Genomic DNA, 19,083 nt, shown 5'->3' with positions numbered 1-19,083 from the left:
GCCAATGCGATACAGTATATATATGCAGTCTAAAGCTGTTATAGATCTGAACCCATACGAAAGCTGGGGATTATAAATCGCAAGCAACCAGTCTGGTTCATACATGCATGTGTTGGTACTCTTGTTTAACTGGTTGATTTATCGATTGGTTGGTTAATCGACTGACATAATGTATAGCAATAATTAAATGCTTTATTTATGAAGTTTGCCCATAATAATAAGACATAATATAATATAATAATATAAGATACATAATGGCTACTATGTCTCCTTTATTAAAAAAAATAATAATAAAAAATGTTTTATTTTCAACATTGTTTGTTACTTAATTATTTACTTAAAATTATAATGTATATATACGTCACAGGTGTTTGATTATAAAAAGTATTGCGTACGTAAACTTCAAAGTCGTGTTCTCATGATAGTTTTGAAGTATTAAGAGTTCGCTTCTACTGAATGCAAATATGATAAAAAAATGTAACGTTATAAACAATAGTGTTACAGGGCAATATGGAAATTTAAAAATGTGACATTTACATATACCAACAAGATACATCATATCTTATATAATGTAGTTGATATTTGATATTTAAGAACCAAAATTGCATCATTCAAAACTGGAAATATGGCTCATTCAGTGAACGGCCTTCACTGATAAAGGCTATATCTTTGTCTGTATTCACACAATAGACATATATATGCATGGCGTAAAATGATGTTGTGTCATGATATTTTTGTCTGTTATATACAAATAATAAAACATTAAAATTATTGAAAAATTCTGTTTGTAGTAAATATTTCCACTTCATGTGTTAAACTGAAGAATTTGTGAAACCGTGATGTGGTATTTTTGAATGGCTGTTAGACATGGCCTTATGTGTAGCCAAGGAAGGCAGAACGAAATGGCTATGTTCGTTTACTTCGCGTGAATTTGGGGAATAATACAACATACTGACTATCCTGTGAGCATAATACATTTAAAATATCTTCAAACGAATTTAAACATAGCCCAAAACCAGACAAAACAGTTCTTTTTGTGTGTTTAATTTGATAGCCTATTAGTACCACCAAGACCAGAAATACGCAGATCTCGTCATAAGCCTTAATATGGGTGTGTTTTTGATGGACGGAAATTAAACTTACTGGGACGAGATAAGTCATGTGATTAGTCCCTCTAAGTCATATTTTCACGATCTTTGCATTGGTACTCTCATAAATAAATAAAACTATGTGTAAAAAGCACTTTCAGAAAATTTTTCTAACCTATGATAGCAAATGTCAAACAAAGATGGCGGAGTGAAAGATTAGACTGTGTTACCGTTGGCCTGTTTGACTGGTTCTAACTAGATTTGTACATTGCTGGTCATATTTTTGGTGTTACAAAGACATCATTACATTATCATTCTATCACCTGGCAAAACTGAAGACAAAACAAGAGCGTCAAAGCATTGTTTATTGCAAAACAAAGCGAGCCCGATACTTTCAACGGGATGGTACCTAGGCGCTTATTGCTTGTTTTTTACTCCTAAGACAGAGAAATATCTTAAATCCTTTTGAAATATACTACTCTGATATGTCAAGAATGCATAGAGCATAGAAAGCAGTATCGACATTATTAGGAAATGCTTATAAACTGGGTATGAAAACAGGTAGAAAGCACATAAGGAAGAACTGTCAGACGCGAGTGCTCGTCTCTCCCGGGTGCTTTCGACGAGGTCCGCGCTCTAACTATTTAGTTCACGTCGACCTGAGACGGTGTATTGACTACATTCAGCTGACAGTCAGACGGGGTTAGAGCACGTTCGTCCGAAGGTAACACACAGCTACACGATGTCTGATGCACCTGTCGCTGTGGATGCACCAGCAGAGGCTGTGGCACCTTCAAAGCCCGCTAAGGCCGCCAAAAGCCCAGCCAAGAAGAAGGTTTCCAAGCCCAAGAAACCAGCAAACCACCCAAAATACAGCGAGATGATCCGCGATGCAATAGTTTCACTGAAGGAACGTGGGGGCGCTTCCCGACAGAAAATTCTCAAGTACATTATGGCAAATTACAATGTTGGGAAAGATGAGAAAATTGTGAACAGCCATCTGAAGATGTCCCTGAAAGCTGGAGTGAAGAACCTAACCCTGAAACAAGCCAAAGGTACAGGTGCATCTGGGTCATTTCGCCTGGGACAACAGAAGAGTGAAAAACCAAAGAAACTGAAGAAACCGACTGGAATCAAACCAAAGACCAAGAAAGTGGTCAAGAAAGTCAAGAAATCTCCAGCGAAGAAAGCAAAGAAGGAGGGAGAGAAGAAAGTGAAGAAGACGAAGAAGGTGAGCGCCAAGCCCAAGGTGGAGAAGAAAGTAGCAAAACCAAAGCCCAAGAAAGCCAAGTCGCCCGCCAAAAAAGCCGCCAAAGCCAAGCCAAAGAAGACAAAAGCCGCGCCAAAGAAGAAGTGAAGGATCTGAGATGGCAAACATCTGAACATTTTATCAACGTCAAACCATCTAACCTTGTTATTTTAACAGTGTTAAGTGCTCGTGTTGAATACTAGAAAAGTTACACTGTAGAGTGCTAAACATGTTCACGGACAGAACCGTTAGGAATGTGATTACTTTTGAGTGCTATGTGAGCACTGGCATAATCAAAGGACCTATGCATGGACCTTTCGTGTAAGGTTGCAGGCACTAACAGTGCTGGCACTGACAAGTGCAAAGACGTTTCGATTTACTGACATGTACATTCTTTTCATCGATCTTCATCCAACAAAATGTATAGTGCATGTGCTAATAAGTTATTTCATATGATCTCCTTCATATATCATCCCCATTGTTAAGTTTATCATTTTTTTTTTTTTTAGTAAAATGACCACGGACTGTTCTCCGTGATTTCAGCAAATGTGTGTGGTTCTGTTATATTTTACGTTAAACTATTCGTACTCGAGTGATGTCGATTTGTGCCTGTCGATTTCTGTGTTCTTGTGCAGGTGGTTAGCACTACGAAGTATTTCCAAAGCGGCAATAGATGTACCTTTACCTTGTCCGTTTCCTGAAAGGACACGGCTACCGGTATACAGCCGTATATGCGGGTAAGCATTTGTCTATATTCTGATCGTCCAACAAATACCGTCCACAAAAAATTGGGAGCGATTTTGACTTGTTCATTTGATTGATGTCAAACTGCAATAAAGGCTTCCGTGGCCTGGTGGTTAGCGTGCAATTCAATGTTGTAGCGATCCGGCCCAGGATCCTCTCCCCAACGCCGTTGCTACAAGTCCAGCTCAACCTGGCTTCCTCTAGGGCGGTATGTAGGGAGATCTAGCAGCAACCTGTCGATGGTCGTAGGTTTCCTCCCATCATAATGCTGACCGCCGTTGTGTAAGTGAAATACTCTTAAGGCATTTAACACCAATCAAATATATCTACAAACGTTAGTCTGCGCAACGACAGTAGGAATGTAAATAGGCCCCTACGTTTAGCCAAGAAATCCGCTATGTAAGGCATGATTAACAAAACAGTGCATGGCAATCGATTTCTGAATATCGGTATAAATATGAGCCGCCCTTAGGTCGAATGTTAGGGATAGTGAGTGGTCACCCAGGACCGCGAAAAAATAGTGTAACCCCAAGCTTGGAATAACTGGTTTTGGGCTGTTGCTACATGTGTAGCATACACAGCGTTGACATCGAACTCCGAAACAACCCAGTATTGCAACTCCGAAGCGGTTGGCGTATATAAAGGCGTCCTCAAGGGGTTCGCTGTGAAAACCACAGCCTTTCGCCAGGGAGCTGACAAACATTTTAGCTTTTGCTGCAGCTGGAGAAGCAAGGCGTGTATTTGAACATGAGACCTTAAAGGTCAAGAACCTGCATCATCGATCGGCATTTACACTTGATCTGTAGTGGAATCGTAGTGCCTATGTATGAATGTAAATATGTTATTTTACATGACTGGTTACATTATTTACACGATTAATAATTCAGATGTACAGTTTCTAAGCTGGAGTTCAGTGCTTAATATGTTTACATACGATGTATAGGTTTTCTCATATAGGTGTGCATACGATAGGGCAGTTGCTCACGGACAGAGGATGTCAAATAATGTTGATTGCAGTCAAACTTACACTCAAGCGGTAAGGAAATTCTCGGTCACTTTTTCGTCCGGTTTATACATTCTTGATTTATAATCCAATGATCTTCCCTCAAACAGGAAATGACACGATATACAAGGTTGCAAACAGTGTTCTAACCACAATATACATTTACGCTAATCCTTTAAAATTACTATTGGATTTGCTCGATTCAGGTTTTAACACTCCCCCACCCCACCCCACCCACGCCCCGCCCATCAAACATGCAAGGAGTATTTTTGTCAACCTCTGAAGGCAATCGAGTACGCCATCTGATTCAGACGTTACAATAAACAGATAGATCTATAAGGTCGTCTATCTGAAATTTATACAGGCACGCGCCGACAAGTCCATATAATTCAATATAGCGTCCTACTTTGAAATGGTGTCCCCTATAATAATTACCATAATGGTCATCACAATTAGTTTCGTGTAAAACTATAAAAGAGCAAGTCCTGGTCTTAACAGTCGTTTGAATCTTGAAATTTTTTGGAAGCTCTAGGAGGCTATATTAGAGACATTTAGATATAAGTTACAAGTTTAACTTGTAACTTCACAGTAGAATAGGTAAAAATTTCTTTACAATAAAACGAAACCTTTGTAGAGCTGGCAGCACGTGTGCGTTTAGAAACAAGGGGAGTAACTCCGGCAACCTTCCTCCATCAAGCTCCTCGAAGTCGTCTTTTCCTACTTTCAGCGAAGATGCCCGTATAGCGCGAGCTGGGAAAATAGACAAACCGTTAAATATCACAGGCCAATTAGCCAGGCTCAAACTCCAAATTCACATTTCGATGAATGGAAATTGTTTTATCGGAGCATAGACCACACCTATTAAATAACATATGGCGCGCATGAATTTTTTACTCGTAGCCTCACCTTCGGGAATATGTACCTTCATCACACAATGCATATATTATTTTACTGCTGCTGAAATAAAATTAAATGTCACCCTTGAGCACATGAAAACAGTAGAGCTTTCCTGAGATAAAATTCGGCCATGTCTACCTGCAAAATTCAGTAGGCCCTTTGTCGCTGTTGTTATGTTTTATCAGGCTGTTAAATCTATCTGCTCTTTTCAAGTTTCATATAGCCTACATGTATACTTTACACTCTCTCATGGTTTTGTGCTTCATTCACATGAAAGGTTAGGAGAATGTTGATTTCAAGATGATACCGTTGAAAGAAAGTTTACTAGATCTGTGTATATGCACTAAATAGAGCCGTCGTAAAATTGAGAGGCCAGAATGACATTGACCCAGATTCCGGCAAGAGTAAGGCGGCATACATACATGCTACACTCGTTAGAGTAACTCAGCACTTAGGAGGGTATATATATACAATAAATGGTATGCGACTTAGTACATCGTTCTTCATAATATATCCGTATATATTTTATTTTCGGTTGCACATCGCATTTTACCCTGAAACTGCTGTTAAACTGACGAAAAACGTTGACGGCTGTATAGTACGTGTCTGCGCATGCGCACATCATCCCTCGTGTTAGCTGTGCAAAGGAAAATACAGATATGGCAGTTTCCCATGTAAAATGGCGGACTTGAAACTGCGACACAGACCCATATTCAAAGGCGCCAAACTGCCCGTTTTGATCGAAGAAGCTCTGGCCGATGTGCTCGTCGTTTGCCTCGAACATGATTCTAGATGCTTCCGAGGGATTTTGCTGGACACGAGCAAGAGGTAACCCGAATCACGCTTCTAAATATCGTCAATTTACGTGTAGAAAACTTCTGTCATACTCAACCTCTCAAATGAATGACCAAGACATGAAAAAATTGAAAAACTTTCAAACAAACATTTTTAATGAAACTTTTAATTTTGCTTGCTTTATAGGAATATCCCACATGGTGTGAGCCTTCCCTTGAGGCAGGCGGGGGATAGTTTAGGGCCAAAAACAAAAGCAACAGGGGTGACAGTTGTAAATTTTCACAACTCCAAAGGGAAAGAAAAAGATGTTACCAAGCAACAAGAGATGTCATCACTACCTCTTCGACATACATATAACCAGGACCTGTCGAAAGTCGGGGGTAAACTTACTGAAATGGCAAAACGAGCAAGCACAAGACATTTTAAAGACAAGACAGTGCGAAACATAAGACTTAGACCTCGGCAGGTTTTGTGTACGAAATGTAAGGCTTCTTGTCATGATCAGGGACAAAACAACAACTCTAATGCTCGCAGCACTTCAGCTTCTCGTGAAAACGAGAACGAAGTTACGGAACATAGTGGTCCACATTCTCTAAAATCTAGGGGAAGACCCATAAAGCAGAAGCCACAGCGCATAGAATTACGCAAGAGACCACTTATACCTGTAATGGATACGTTTCCACGTGTTAAGCTTCAGCGGTTAGACTCCTCAAAGCTCAAACAAACAATCATTTGTCGTGAGACATCGGACACTGATGAAGGAGCTGAATCAACTGCTGATCATGGTAATGTGGCTTCAGCGCTAGCAGAAGCCAACACAACAGCTTTGTCAGCACCTCCTAAAGTTAGTCCCATTATTAAGATCTCTATAGGTGAAGGGACAGTTCTCAAAATTCCACCCCGCCTCCATGAAATCAAAGAATCTGAAGGGGAATGTGAGGAAGAGGATGCTGCCTTGTTGGACAATGAGAATGACCATGGGGTCGAAAATGAGGTCATGAAACCAGAAGTTGACAACGAGGTTCATTTAGAGATGCCCGTTTTAGAAATTCAGAGTCCAGGTACATTTTTAGAAGACACAAAAGCAGCAGAAAAAGAACCTTTTGAAAATGTTCAGAAAGCAGAACATAAGAAGCGAAAAAAGGCAATGAAGAAGGCAAGGTATCGAGAGAAATATGGTGAACACTCGGAAAACACTCACCCAGAGCGACATCACAAACACAAGAAAAAACACAAACACCGACACAGTCATGATATTGTAGAGCGTCGACCCACCCCAATGGTAGCTCGCTCACCTCTTTCGTCAACAAGCTATAGTGCTGAGCAACAGTTCAAATGCACCTCAGAAGAAAACATTAATGTGTCACCTCCAAGAATTGACAGTGAAAATGACATTGAAAAGGAAGCAACATGTGAACGTGATAGACCGAGACTGCTTTATCGATGGAGGCCCAAAGATGGATTGTCAAGTCTTGAACCCAAACTTATGGGTGTCAAGGAGCTCCATGGTAGCAACGGGAACTATTTTGTGGAGGATGGTAACCGTGGGAATATGGACAGTGACTATAAACGTGATAGTGAATCGGAAAGACCCGCTTTGTCAAATTACAGCAGTTTACAAAATTCTCCAGCTCTGTCGAACTGCAGTTCTCAGCCAAGTTCAGACGAGAAGGAACCAATGGATTGTATGTCTGATTTAAATCTCGAGTCGGACTATGGTGAAGATGAAGACGATGACTTCACAGAAAACTTACGCGAGAGTACTCGTTTCAAGGAAGAGGCAGAGATGAATTCGGTGGAGAACTTGAAACCTTCTCTGATGATGCGAATTCAAACTAGAAGCGTGCTAAAATGCGTGACCTCTGAGGGTAGGTTGATTTCTGTGGGAGACATTATTTGGGGAAAGATTCAGGGCTTTCCTTGGTGGCCAGGCCGGGTGTTGTCGATTTCGGTCAGCCAGAAAGACAACAGTGTGGTGATCACACAGCTAGCTCATGTCTCTTGGTTTGGGTCATCAACTACCTCTCACATGCAGTGCTCAGACTTGTTCCCTTTCCTCGAGGATTTCAAAATACGCTACAACAAAAAGAAGCGAGGTCCTTACAAGATGGCCATTAAGCAGGCAACTATGGCTTCTCAGAGTGGTATGAATATAAGCCAGGACATTGATCTTGATGAGTTTGACCTGTGATGAAATTTTAAAGGTATGTGTAGTTTATTATATGACTAAACATTGCATACATACAACAGTGCTTTGGGACACGTAAAGTTCAGGGGGATTTAATTTTATAAAGTTATGTTCGATATCAATTCCTTGAAAATTCTGCCTTTCACCATGAACATCTGAGAAGCAGCGAACCAGCAAAAGCAGTAACCTTGTGCTATTTGGAGTTTGGAACATGCAATCTTGCAATGACGTTTGTCACTGTCAGGAAAGGTTTGGACAATGTGTGAAGCCCTGAAGGTTTGTTTCACAATGAAATATTTTTATATCATTGCTACAGATAATTTTTTGTCAGAAAGAGTATGGTACTCCCCACTTTGAATGAGTGGGAGTACGTTACTTGACTTTCCAAGTAAGTGATACCGCAGAACACATTTTTTTATTCAACACCTCACTATTTTGGGTCACCAGTAATACACCTGCAAAGTGTGAAGTTGATCGAGTGAAAGGGGGTGAAGAAAAGACATAAGACAACATGTGCATACATGTATACATAGGCAGACATGTACAGAGATTCATTGTTTTGTAGTTATATGAGGACTGCCTGGTATTCAGGTAGATGTAAGCAGTCATATTAAATGCTCAAAAATATTTTATTTAAGTAATTATTTCAGCTCTACATTAGAAGACAAGAATTTATTATTTTGTGCTTTAATTATTGGCACTCTCCAAGACAAATATCATGGTAGGCAATCTCCACAGCTATGGTGGTTCTCTTCCAGTGAGGAATGTTCTGTTATTAGACTCTGATGGTAACCTTGGTAACGGCATCTTATCATCAGGATAAAATGGCAATCTGGTGATATATTAAAGGTGTCAAGTGAAAAAGAAAATGCAGGTCCATACATTCATGACAGTGCACATGTTGGCTAACATATAAGGTACACATATCATTATTACAACATACTATGTTCATCATTTCATTCATATTGTGTTGTCTCAAGCCAGGAAATAAGCAGTAGGGCAAGGACAATGTCTGCGGCAAACATTATTTTGTCCTGTGTCAACTGTTTGATACAGGACAAAACTGTCATGTACATTTTTTTAATAATGTGGAGAAAGGCAAGATTTGCTATTAATTTATGTCCTGCACCAATTCAAAAAAACTTGCCAGTCACTAATTCTGATCTATAATGCCAGATCTCAGTTTATTCATTTATTTATATGGTTGGCCATCCTTCCTTGTTTTAGTGATTTTTATTGTAGTTCAAATGTACACACTGCCTTTAGGCTGTCCAGCTTCACCCTTGATTACTGCAATGATATTACATTCATAACAAAGATCAGTGAAGTCACTTCTTGAAATCACCATGTCTGTCTAGACATGATTTTGTCCTTACATCTCCTCCCAAACCATTGGGCCAATTTCGATGAAACTTATCATACCTCTTGCCTATCATCTGAACTTGTGCATGCACAAGTTTAATGGCAGCCAGGTAATTATTTTCATAATTACCCTCTTTTGGGTCTACGCGTAACTGCGCTATACCATGTACATATTCAGATTTGGTCCATGCATCTCCTCCCAAAACTTACCGTACATCTTTGCTATAATCTAAACTTGTGTAAACTTAAGTTCAGTTACAATCAGGTAATTATTTTCATAATTACTCTTGTTCAGGTACTTAGTGCAACAATGGAATTCCATTTACACGGTATTCTCTTCTGATTACTACATTTCTCCATTCAAACTGGATGTACCAGTCGTGCAATCAGTGCACGCCATGAATAGCCCGTGAAATAATCTACATGTATATGAAGCCAAATTAAGCAACATGACTTTCTGTCATTTCTTTTAAGGTTTTCTTGATTTTCTTTATTTTATTTTTGGAAAAAATGGAACAGGTTTTTTTTTTTTTTTTGTGGAGTATGCTAGTTTCTAGGATTCTAGTTTATTATATTTTTTAATTGATTAAAAGAATATTTGTCTTATATGACAGCGGACAATATTATGGTGGGAGGAAGCCAGGCAAAGCTTAGAAGAGAAACACACGACCATCCGCAGGTTGTTCCCACATATGACCACATGTATTCATAAGTAAAATATCTTGTAAGATGACATTGAACACAAATACATGTAATAAAAAATGTTTTTTGTAGCAGCACTCTGAGTATTTATACTAAGAGAAACATGTACAATGTTATTGTGAAGTGTATTTTTGTGTGGGAGTAACTGAAGGCCATGCATTGTAGAAATATATGTAGATACATACAGATGTTGTTTTTCCCATAAGGCATACTGTGCAATATACATATAACTGCTGTGCCAGGTGAACAAAGTTAGTTACAGTGTTGCATTCATATAGGACTTCAAAATAGGCCTGTATGTTAACCCCTAATTCAAGTACCTATATCTGAAAGGGTAGATAAATTTAGCATATACCTTTTGAACTGGTAAATGTAGATGTACATGTAGATGTGAGAGTGTTGCATTTTGATCCATGGCCAAAGTACTTGTAAATCTATCAGTAATTCACATGTACATCAGCATGTGTAACAGCAGGCATTCAGCATTACATGTGATATATTTTTCTGCCTTGTAGCCGGCAGATCTGGGTATCATTCCCAAATTGACTTACACCGAAGACTTTAAAATGGGTAATTTTGGAACTATCTCAGAGGAATGTACAGTGTATACTCTAGGCCAAGTATGAGTTGATGCAGTGTCATAAAATGTGACTTGGCAGAGTGTCGTGCCTGATGTCTCCAGCATGGCATTTCAGTGAGGCAACACTTAGTATAAATTAATATGTTGGTATTGGATCCGGCCTGCTAAAAGGAGGCACCATCCTTATATGACCAAAACAGTGTTGAAAGGATGTTAAACCTCAATCAAATAAACAGACAAACAAACATGTGATATTAGGACAGGGCCATGTCTTTTCAGAATGTTTATTGTAACACAAGTGTCTGATAAGAGAGCTAAAAACTGAGCACCAAGGAAGATTATTTTTCCATAATAACAATTTCCTTGATTGTTTTGATTGAGTGGATTTTATTGAACTTTTCACATATACATACATGTACCGATTTACAGAGTGACTGGTATAGGCAAATCATTTCTCTCCCCCAACCCCTACACCAAAATTCAGTATTTCATTTTTTGCTAGACATTGTAACAAAGTGTGAGATTATCTTAAATACACCTGTTAAAATGGTATCCAGTTCTCATAACTCTTATGACAGGTAACAAGGAATCAAGTGATTTTAGTTTACTGAAAGACAGAAACCAAGCAAGGAATCATTAAGCACATGTGCAGTACTCTGCTTTGGACTTGAAGATACATGTACATCCATGAGATGTGAAGAGTCAACTTAATATTAGCTGTTTGCAGTATTTATATGTCTGTTTCATGTAGAGAGTCTGATACCAATATGTTTGGGCATTTGTTCAAGATCAGAGAGTGCACATGTCATAAGACATCTAACTAAAGACTGATTTCTGTTGATCAAACGGATCTCTGCCAAGTCAGAAGCCTGTGACTTTTTCTCCTGTGGGAAGTCATGGTATGGATGTCAGGGGAAAAATCAATGTGAAGCTAGAGGCTTTGTCTGCCTGCAGTTTGAGCTTGGGCTGATCTTCTCTGATGATCAGATCATGTGCACTCAGCAGTGTTTAAATTTACACAGCTTTATTTTTGAACTGGAAGACAACTCCCCCCTCCCTCCTTTTACTTTTTTTAAACATGATAGCGAAGCTGTGATTAGACTGACTACTGCACATGTTCTCATGGAAATAACCAGACAGGCCTGGTGTAGCTTTTTATGGTTGTATAGGGCACAAGCTTGTCTTTTTTTAAATTTAAGGTCAATACTTGTACTTGGTATTGTCAGTAATGTTTGCAGTCTTGAGGAACGATATATACAGAAAATGTACTGTATATGTTACAAAAGTGTTGTAGTTCTAAGAAATGTACCTTTATACTGGCCAGGCTGACTTGGACATCACTGATTTCAAATGTATAGTGTGTAACTTATAATGGTAGTGTATATGTAAATGTCACCCCAAAATCGCTGAAATATTGCTGATGTGGCGCGAAGCCATAATCATTCTTTTAACCATATAATATCATGTAAATGTTTTGAGATCCACCACCTGTGTATGTCTTCCTGGCTTCTTGAACAGCATAATAAAGATATTTTTATATAGTTGTATAGCCCTGGGTGACAATGCTCTTAGGGCCTTGTGTAGTCATGGCTGGGTCCCATTTAGCCCGTTAGGATAAACTGTAAAATTTCAGAAAAAAATTTATTTATTGTACCTCGCCCATCCAGCCACTCTTTTACAATGCTTATGGTCCTAGGGCACCTGACTGTTAATATCCCGAGATGTTGATCATCCCAAAGGTAAATCGGACCCATCCATGACTACGCGAGGCCCTACAAGTGATGTCATCCCGTTCTAACAGTTGTACGGTTTACAAGACTCATTACAGAATAGATATCAAGCTGTCATAGCCATCATTGTTCTGTTTGGTTAATAGTTCTTGTGGAAATCTTTAGCCAGTAGAAACATTTTATGTTGCCAAATTTGTTGGTTTAATTTTTAGGTCTTATAACTTTTTCAAAGTTGGTGTGGGAAATCTTTTACCACGTACATGTGCTACTTCATGTAGAACATCTGGTTCACCTATGAAAATTGTGCGGGTTGCTTGTACTGAAAAACATGCACATGTGCATGTATACTAAGGCATAATGCTGAACAGGGCCCAGTCTCACAAAGATGTCATACATGTACGATAATTGCACATATAGGACAGTAATAGTGACTTGTAAAATATTGTACAACAAATGTACGCTGAAAATATGTAGTACGCAGATTTGTGAAACTGGTCCCAGAAGACCACATGAGTTGGACAAGTTGCATTCATGTACCTGATCTGTCTAAAGGTATTTGTAGTCATGGAGCGATAATATTATACATGTATCAGCATTACGATGTCGGTCTGTAGGTGTAATGTCGCCTGTAACATATTTCATGAGAAGATGAGTCATCAGCTGTATGAAATAGCCACACCTGAGCTGAGCTTTAAATTGCCAATCCTGGTATGAAAAAGGTAGGATAGAGTTGGGAGGGATTTTTTTCTTTTTGGTGTTTGCTCTGGCTGATAAAAAGAAAGGGCTGTCCAACTTTCAATAATTTCAGCTGCGAAAAGCCCACTAAAAAGTTAAGAGTATGGCCTTTTTTTGAAGGGTAGATCAAGATACCCAGGTGAACATATTTGTAATTATGGCGGAGTTGTTTTCTCGTAGTGACCCCTGTCAGTTGATTGTTGCTCAGAGGCTTTGTGGAGCATGTACTTCACTGGCTATAAGAGTACTTACAGGAGGGTATCTGGCTGATGATTACCTAACCATGAATCATTTCATGGCCTGGTCATTTCTGGTTAGGGGCTAAGCTAGCATAAGATAAAATTTCATGTGAGGTAAGGTGCCCACTCACATGCTTTCCCACTGACTCTGTATTACTTTTCCAACATACAAATCATGTCATAAAAAAAAATCATGTGCATAGCTTTTCAGTCAGTGGCATGAAGCATTGCAATATTTTTTATTACATTCATAGAGTTTAAATCCTAATACATGCATGTCTTTCTGGACACATGAACAAGTTGTTTAGCTTTCCTGATACTAAGTGTGGCTAAGCTGGAGATCAAAGCAAAGAATTTCCTAACAAGTTGTTACAGACATCTACTTGTACAGGTGTTTACTTGCAACCGTAGTTTAACGGATCAGCAGCCATACATAGTGTGTACTTGCTAACCTTAGAGTGTACTTGACTTTGCGAAGGGCACCTGCCCGCAGTGTTAAGCCTTAAAACTGAAGGTAAAATTACTGACTGAGAATCACCTTTGTAAATTGTACCATGTATATATGCACACCATAGCCCAACACTAGTAGCTTAAACATGTTGTCTGCCATCCTTTGAGTTGTATAATTTTTGTGCCATTTGTTACATTTTACATAAAGTAGCTATTTTCAATGTTGCATAGCAATCATAGCCTTTGTTGAACTTTTTACCAAAGTTTACTTTCTTACTTGCTAAAGACAAGTGGTTTACTCAGAGCACCCTTGTTTCCACCCGTAACACTAACTGTTGTCCTACAAATGAGAAATTCTTCAATATTGCCTTAAACCCTTTGCAGATAAATTAATAAATATCATAATCCTGGATATACATACTTTTGGCGGCCCATGTGTTAGGTTGTACATGTACGGGAGTGTATGTTCAAGTTGAAAATCTTCATGGTTTTTCTATTGAGACAGCTGTAAGAGTGAATTCATTGTTAAGTTTAGATGTCCGTGTACCATTAATGTTATTATTATACCATAATGTATGTACATCTGTAAATCAAGGTGGCTGTGTATAATATGACGGTGCAGAACTGATTTTGTTGGAGAAAAAAATGTGTTGAAAAAAGTGATAAAAAGATAGTGGTATCAGATGTGTTAATATCAGATGTTTTTCCATGCAGTAACTTCTGGTTTAATAAATGTCACAGGATATTGAAATCATATTAGGAAAAGGGCGCAGTAAATTTTTGCCAAGAAGTCTGCAAAAGAGGGTATGTGATTAAGGATTTGCAGAGATAACTATTATCAGAACAAAATGGGATACTGGGTAGGGCTAGGAATGATGCCTGTTATCAGCGATGGTTGAGTGAAGGCTGATGATAGGTCTGACTGGAGCTACCAATTGCCACTGGTTCTCTGACTTCTAATTTCCTGCCCTGGAACCTTGTACTCTGGGCTCTGCTGGCAGTAAGGCCAAAAAAAAAAAAAAAAAAATCCCTAGCGACCTACCCTATTTCTCTGATTGCGTTCAGTTGGGTTACCCATTACAAAGAAATTTTACATCTGTCAGCAACCTGCGAATGGTCGTGGGTTTCCCCCTGGCTCTGCCTGGTTTCTTCCCACCATAATGCTGGCTGCTGTCGTATAAGTGAAATATTCTTGAGTACAGCATAAAAGACCAATCCAATAAACAAATAAATCAAAGAACTTTTTAAGGATGGCTACTAACAAGTGGGTTGGTTGTCACTTGCCTTCCCCCAATGTAGCAAATGTTTTGGGATAACTTTATGGCTGAAAATCTCATGCACACTTTGGAAAAGTTTGTTTGGGGCTTGCACGTTTCCTCCAGCTATAAAACTGAATGCCTGTTGTATATAACTGAACAATTCGTATGAGTGCAACTTTCTTGCTGAGCGTGCATGGTCGGGTCTGTCAGCAACCTGACCAGTGGATGGTTGAGGGTTTGCATAGGGCATAAAACGCCAATCAAATAAATAAACAAAATTCTGTCCTGTATCCACAGCTCCATATCTTCCTTCCTGTAGAAGGCCTGTTTTCAGTTTAGAAGATTTTAATGAATAACTGCATTGTCAACAATTTCATCTCTTAACACTGGACTTTTCAGTGCAAACAGTGGTGTTTCCAGATACGGTGCATTAAATCAAGTCTTGCTCCAGTTATTGTACATATGCTGCTTACCTAAGCTTAGAAATTATAACACTCTTTCACCTACATGTTGTAGAGTCAAGATGTACATACACACACACTATGTTTTGTATGAGTGGATGTACCAGTAATTTTTTGGTACATAAATTCTAAGCTTCCTTACAATTTTGTGCTTTATTTAATGCTGTTCCATTGTGTATATGTGCTGTTGTCATTTGTAACACTATTGTGTTGAGTGAACAAGTGGCATTTCTCCTCTTCCATACATGTGCATACAAGGTGCTAAATGTAGGTGTTCAGAAGCTTGTTACTATATGTACATTGTGTAGATGCGTTGTGCAGCTCCATATGTCTGAGCTTATATCTACTGCAACCTCTGTTTGTTCATGAGGACGTCTGTACATATATCTAGAGGGATCCTTTCATGTCTGCCCCAGGACTTCAGGATTCAAGTGGTTGTATCAAATTGACACTGTGCACAATACAATTTATGTTTTAATGAAGGATATGTAAATATCTGATCTTTTACATGCACATGTTATTCGGTATGGCCTGTACACATGTACATTTAATTAAGGCCTAAGCATGTGACCTCCAGGCACTACCTGGTTTATGTGGCTTGTTTTACTGCTGAACATGCCAGAGTAAATGCCCCACTATATAGTAATTTGCCAAGGCACTGAGTGTGTGGCTAGCAGTAGCACATGGACAGAGACCTGATTAACCCATGGCTGGGCTAGCTGTCTCACAGGGCAGCATGTCACATTTGACCCTTTGCTCTTGTCTAGAGATACTTTGGCAGCCTCCCTGCCTCTCTCCCTCCCTGCCTCAGTCTCCAGCACTTAAGTGTCCCAAAGAGAGTCTTATGGTCCCACTTTTAATTCATAACCCAGGGCAGTCTGCACCAAGAGATAAAACAGGCCCACTTAAAATTTTCACTGGCTTTCATGAAAATAAACAGTCAGATGTATGTCAGTGAAATTACACTCAGGGACCTGTGGTGTTTTATTGTGAGATGTTTCTGATTTTAGAGGTTCTGGATAATTTAGATGTCAGATACACTAAAGAAGACAGCAGAAAAATATCCATCATATGCCAAATGGCCTGAAGGGTCTCAGTTCATGAATATACATGTACATATATGAATTTGTGCTAATGTACCCTAGCTAGGATAATGCATTTGCAATGTGATGTACACGGCACAGTTTTTTTACAAATGTCTGTATGTGTTTGACAGTATTTTTTATGAGATGATTGCACTTCAGATTAACTTAATATATATACCTTATGACATTTATAATTTATATGTATGTGGTTATGTAATGTAGCATATTCTTGAGTATGGCATAAAACACCAATCAAATTGGTACCTGTTCAAAATCCTGCTTGCTCCTTGTATAAGGATTTCATATTTATGGTGGGATGTAAATTATCTGAATTTTCTTATGATTAAATTTAAAGCGGTAAATGCTGGTAATAACAATGTGGTAATTTTTTATGGTTTTATTTCTTTTTTCAGATGGGATTCTGCCAATTACAGTGCAAAGATCTTACGGTTGTGCTTCCAGATGTATGTGTATGTGTAAACAGAGATGAGTGCACATCTCTTTCCCAGGTTGTCAGTGCTGTCTATGGTCAGAGTCAGTCATTCTCACATAGTCCCTCATCCATTACACCTGGATGTTGTGCTAATTAACTCACCGAGTTAGGGCATTCTGATGCCAGGTGGTGTTCACTTCATCTGTGTTGCCACGGCAACCTTCATTATTCATTATTCTTTTGCTCATTTTTGTCAGTATTTTGCAAAAATCTTGTCAGTTTTTAAATGAAGAAGACTTCCCTCACCTGTTACAATATCAAGCTAGAAGTTATGCCCATTTTGATTCATCAGCTTTCAATCAGGTCAGCTAAACTACAGCTGTATCAATGCTTACATGACTTTAAGAATACCATTTGACTTGTTTTTGTTGTGTACTGAATAATTCATTGTCTGATTCCCCATAAAAAAATGATCCAGAGAAGATTACTTTTGAAAAACAGAAGAAGAGAGACAGCATCAGTGTATTCCAGTGGCATAGAATGCTGTAGACATGTACTCAGTGGTAACTTTCGGCCACAGGGTAATGATCTACGGGATTAGGCTTAGCACAGACTTAACTTCAGAAGTATTTGTTGTGCTAAATTTTTGACTAACCATGATTGAAATTTTTATTGGAACACCCTGCATGGGAGTAAATGATCATGATCCAGAGGAAATGAACATGGATCGAGAGGAAAATTAGTGTTTTAGTCAAACCTGAGATCAGGACTAAGGAAACAAGTACAGGCTAAATGTTAAATTTATACTAAGCTTAAGACAGCTTTGTGATCTTGCTGCTAAGTCTTTTGGCACAGCTCTCTGTGTATGTGTTGAGGGACCTAACATTTCATCCATGCATAAGATCATCATTTGCCCTGATCATGAGATTTCTCTGGATCATAGAAAGGTGTTTTGAGGTTTGCTTGGAAGATTGTATGATAGTCTTTTGGAAAAATGTATGTTTTAGTACCAAAAATTATAATTTATAACATCTTATTTGCTTCTGTCTAAAAATGCCAAATGTTAGGTCATGTAGGGTATGTGTAGGGTTGCACTACAGGGTTGTGCTTTGGTTTCTGCATGTAGATCCCACATATGCTAATGACTAACACACCTTCTGTAAAATGCATTTTCACAACTTTTAATCAGACAGGTTTGCTTTCATCTGCATTGTACATGTTCCAAAGCTGCAACAGATTTGGTGCACATTTAACTCTAATCAAAGATCTGATCAGTTGATTCATTCATGGCATAAAAAATGTTGCATTGACAAATAGTCGATCAAGTGAAAGGTATGGAGTTTCCCTCCGACAGTTTGTAACCATATATTCCATGCGCCTCAAACCATTTAGGCGATTGGTGAACTATTTATAGATACATTCTGAACAAATCTACAGATATTTTGCATTACAACAATAGTGACCACAGTAGTTTTTCTTATACTAGTCCACGTGTAATTTGATGCTACACTGCTAGGACCACATGTAATTTCATGTGCTGCCTTTCTAGGACCACATGTAATTTCATGTGCTGCCTTGCTAGGACCACATGTAATTTCATGTTCTACCACTGCTAGGACCACATGTAATTTCATGTGCTGCCTTGCTAGGACCACATGTAATTTCATGTGCTGCTATGCTAGGACCACATGTAATTTCATGCACTACCCTGCTAGGACCACATGTAATTTCATGTGCTACCACTGCTAGGACCGCATGTAATTTCATGCACTACCCTGCTAGGACCACATGTAATTTCATGTGCTACCAGTGCTAGGACCACATGTAATTTCATGTGCTACCAGTGCTAGGACCACTTGTTATTTCATGTGCTACCCTGCTTAAAACCTTGTATAATTTCAATTAAATTACAATTCTGTACTGGAGACAATATATATAATCTCTAGCACTTCTGTATTAGAGATGACGTGTAATTTCATGCCCACATGCCTGTATGGATGCATAGAAAATGTATGGACAGATATTGAAATTTGTTGAATGCCAAAACACAACAGGAAACCCTTATCATTGGGTCTACTGGATT

The 19,083-nt window shown here is 38.8% G+C and overlaps 2 protein-coding genes across 3 annotated transcripts; both read left to right on the top strand.

Annotated features, from left to right (window-relative positions):
* Positions 1 to 1,784: 1,784 nt before the first annotated feature.
* On the top strand, positions 1,785 to 2,894 carry LOC135468018 (histone H1-delta-like). Its single transcript, XM_064746021.1, has one exon. It carries the CDS (start codon positions 1,831 to 1,833, stop codon positions 2,443 to 2,445), a length of 615 nt encoding a protein of 204 aa, XP_064602091.1. The 5' UTR covers positions 1,785 to 1,830; the 3' UTR covers positions 2,446 to 2,894.
* A 2,747-nt stretch (positions 2,895 to 5,641) lies between these two features.
* On the top strand, positions 5,642 to 18,458 carry LOC135468580 (PWWP domain-containing protein 2A-like). Of its 2 annotated transcripts, XM_064746917.1 has the most exons (3): positions 5,642 to 5,809; positions 5,963 to 7,980; positions 16,981 to 18,458. In XM_064746917.1, exons 1-2 carry the CDS (start codon positions 5,661 to 5,663, stop codon positions 7,965 to 7,967), a joined length of 2,154 nt encoding a protein of 717 aa, XP_064602987.1. In that variant the 5' UTR covers positions 5,642 to 5,660; the 3' UTR covers positions 7,968 to 7,980; positions 16,981 to 18,458. The 2 variants fall into 2 exon arrangements, with proteins under 2 accessions (XP_064602987.1, XP_064602986.1); XM_064746916.1 differs by lacking the exon at positions 16,981 to 18,458 and having other exon boundaries at positions 5,963 to 8,031.
* Positions 18,459 to 19,083: the final 625 nt, after the last annotated feature.

Source organism: Liolophura sinensis, chromosome 6 (genome assembly GCF_032854445.1).
Source record: "Liolophura sinensis isolate JHLJ2023 chromosome 6, CUHK_Ljap_v2, whole genome shotgun sequence".
Lineage (NCBI taxonomy): Eukaryota > Metazoa > Mollusca > Polyplacophora > Chitonida > Chitonidae > Liolophura > Liolophura sinensis.
Note: the sequence above shows the minus strand (reverse complement) of the source record. Positions and strands in the feature narration are given on the sequence as shown.

Excerpts from the sequence above, each read along its gene's own strand:
- LOC135468018 (XM_064746021.1), top strand. The coding sequence starts at position 1,831 with ATGTCTGATGCACCTGTCGCTGTGGATGCACCAGCAGAGGCTGTGGCA.
- LOC135468580 (XM_064746917.1), top strand. The coding sequence starts at position 5,661 with ATGGCGGACTTGAAACTGCGACACAGACCCATATTCAAAGGCGCCAAA. Across the intron at positions 5,810-5,962 it reads TTGCTGGACACGAGCAAGAG|GAATATCCCACATGGTGTGA; the intron begins GTAACCCGAATC and ends CTTGCTTTATAG.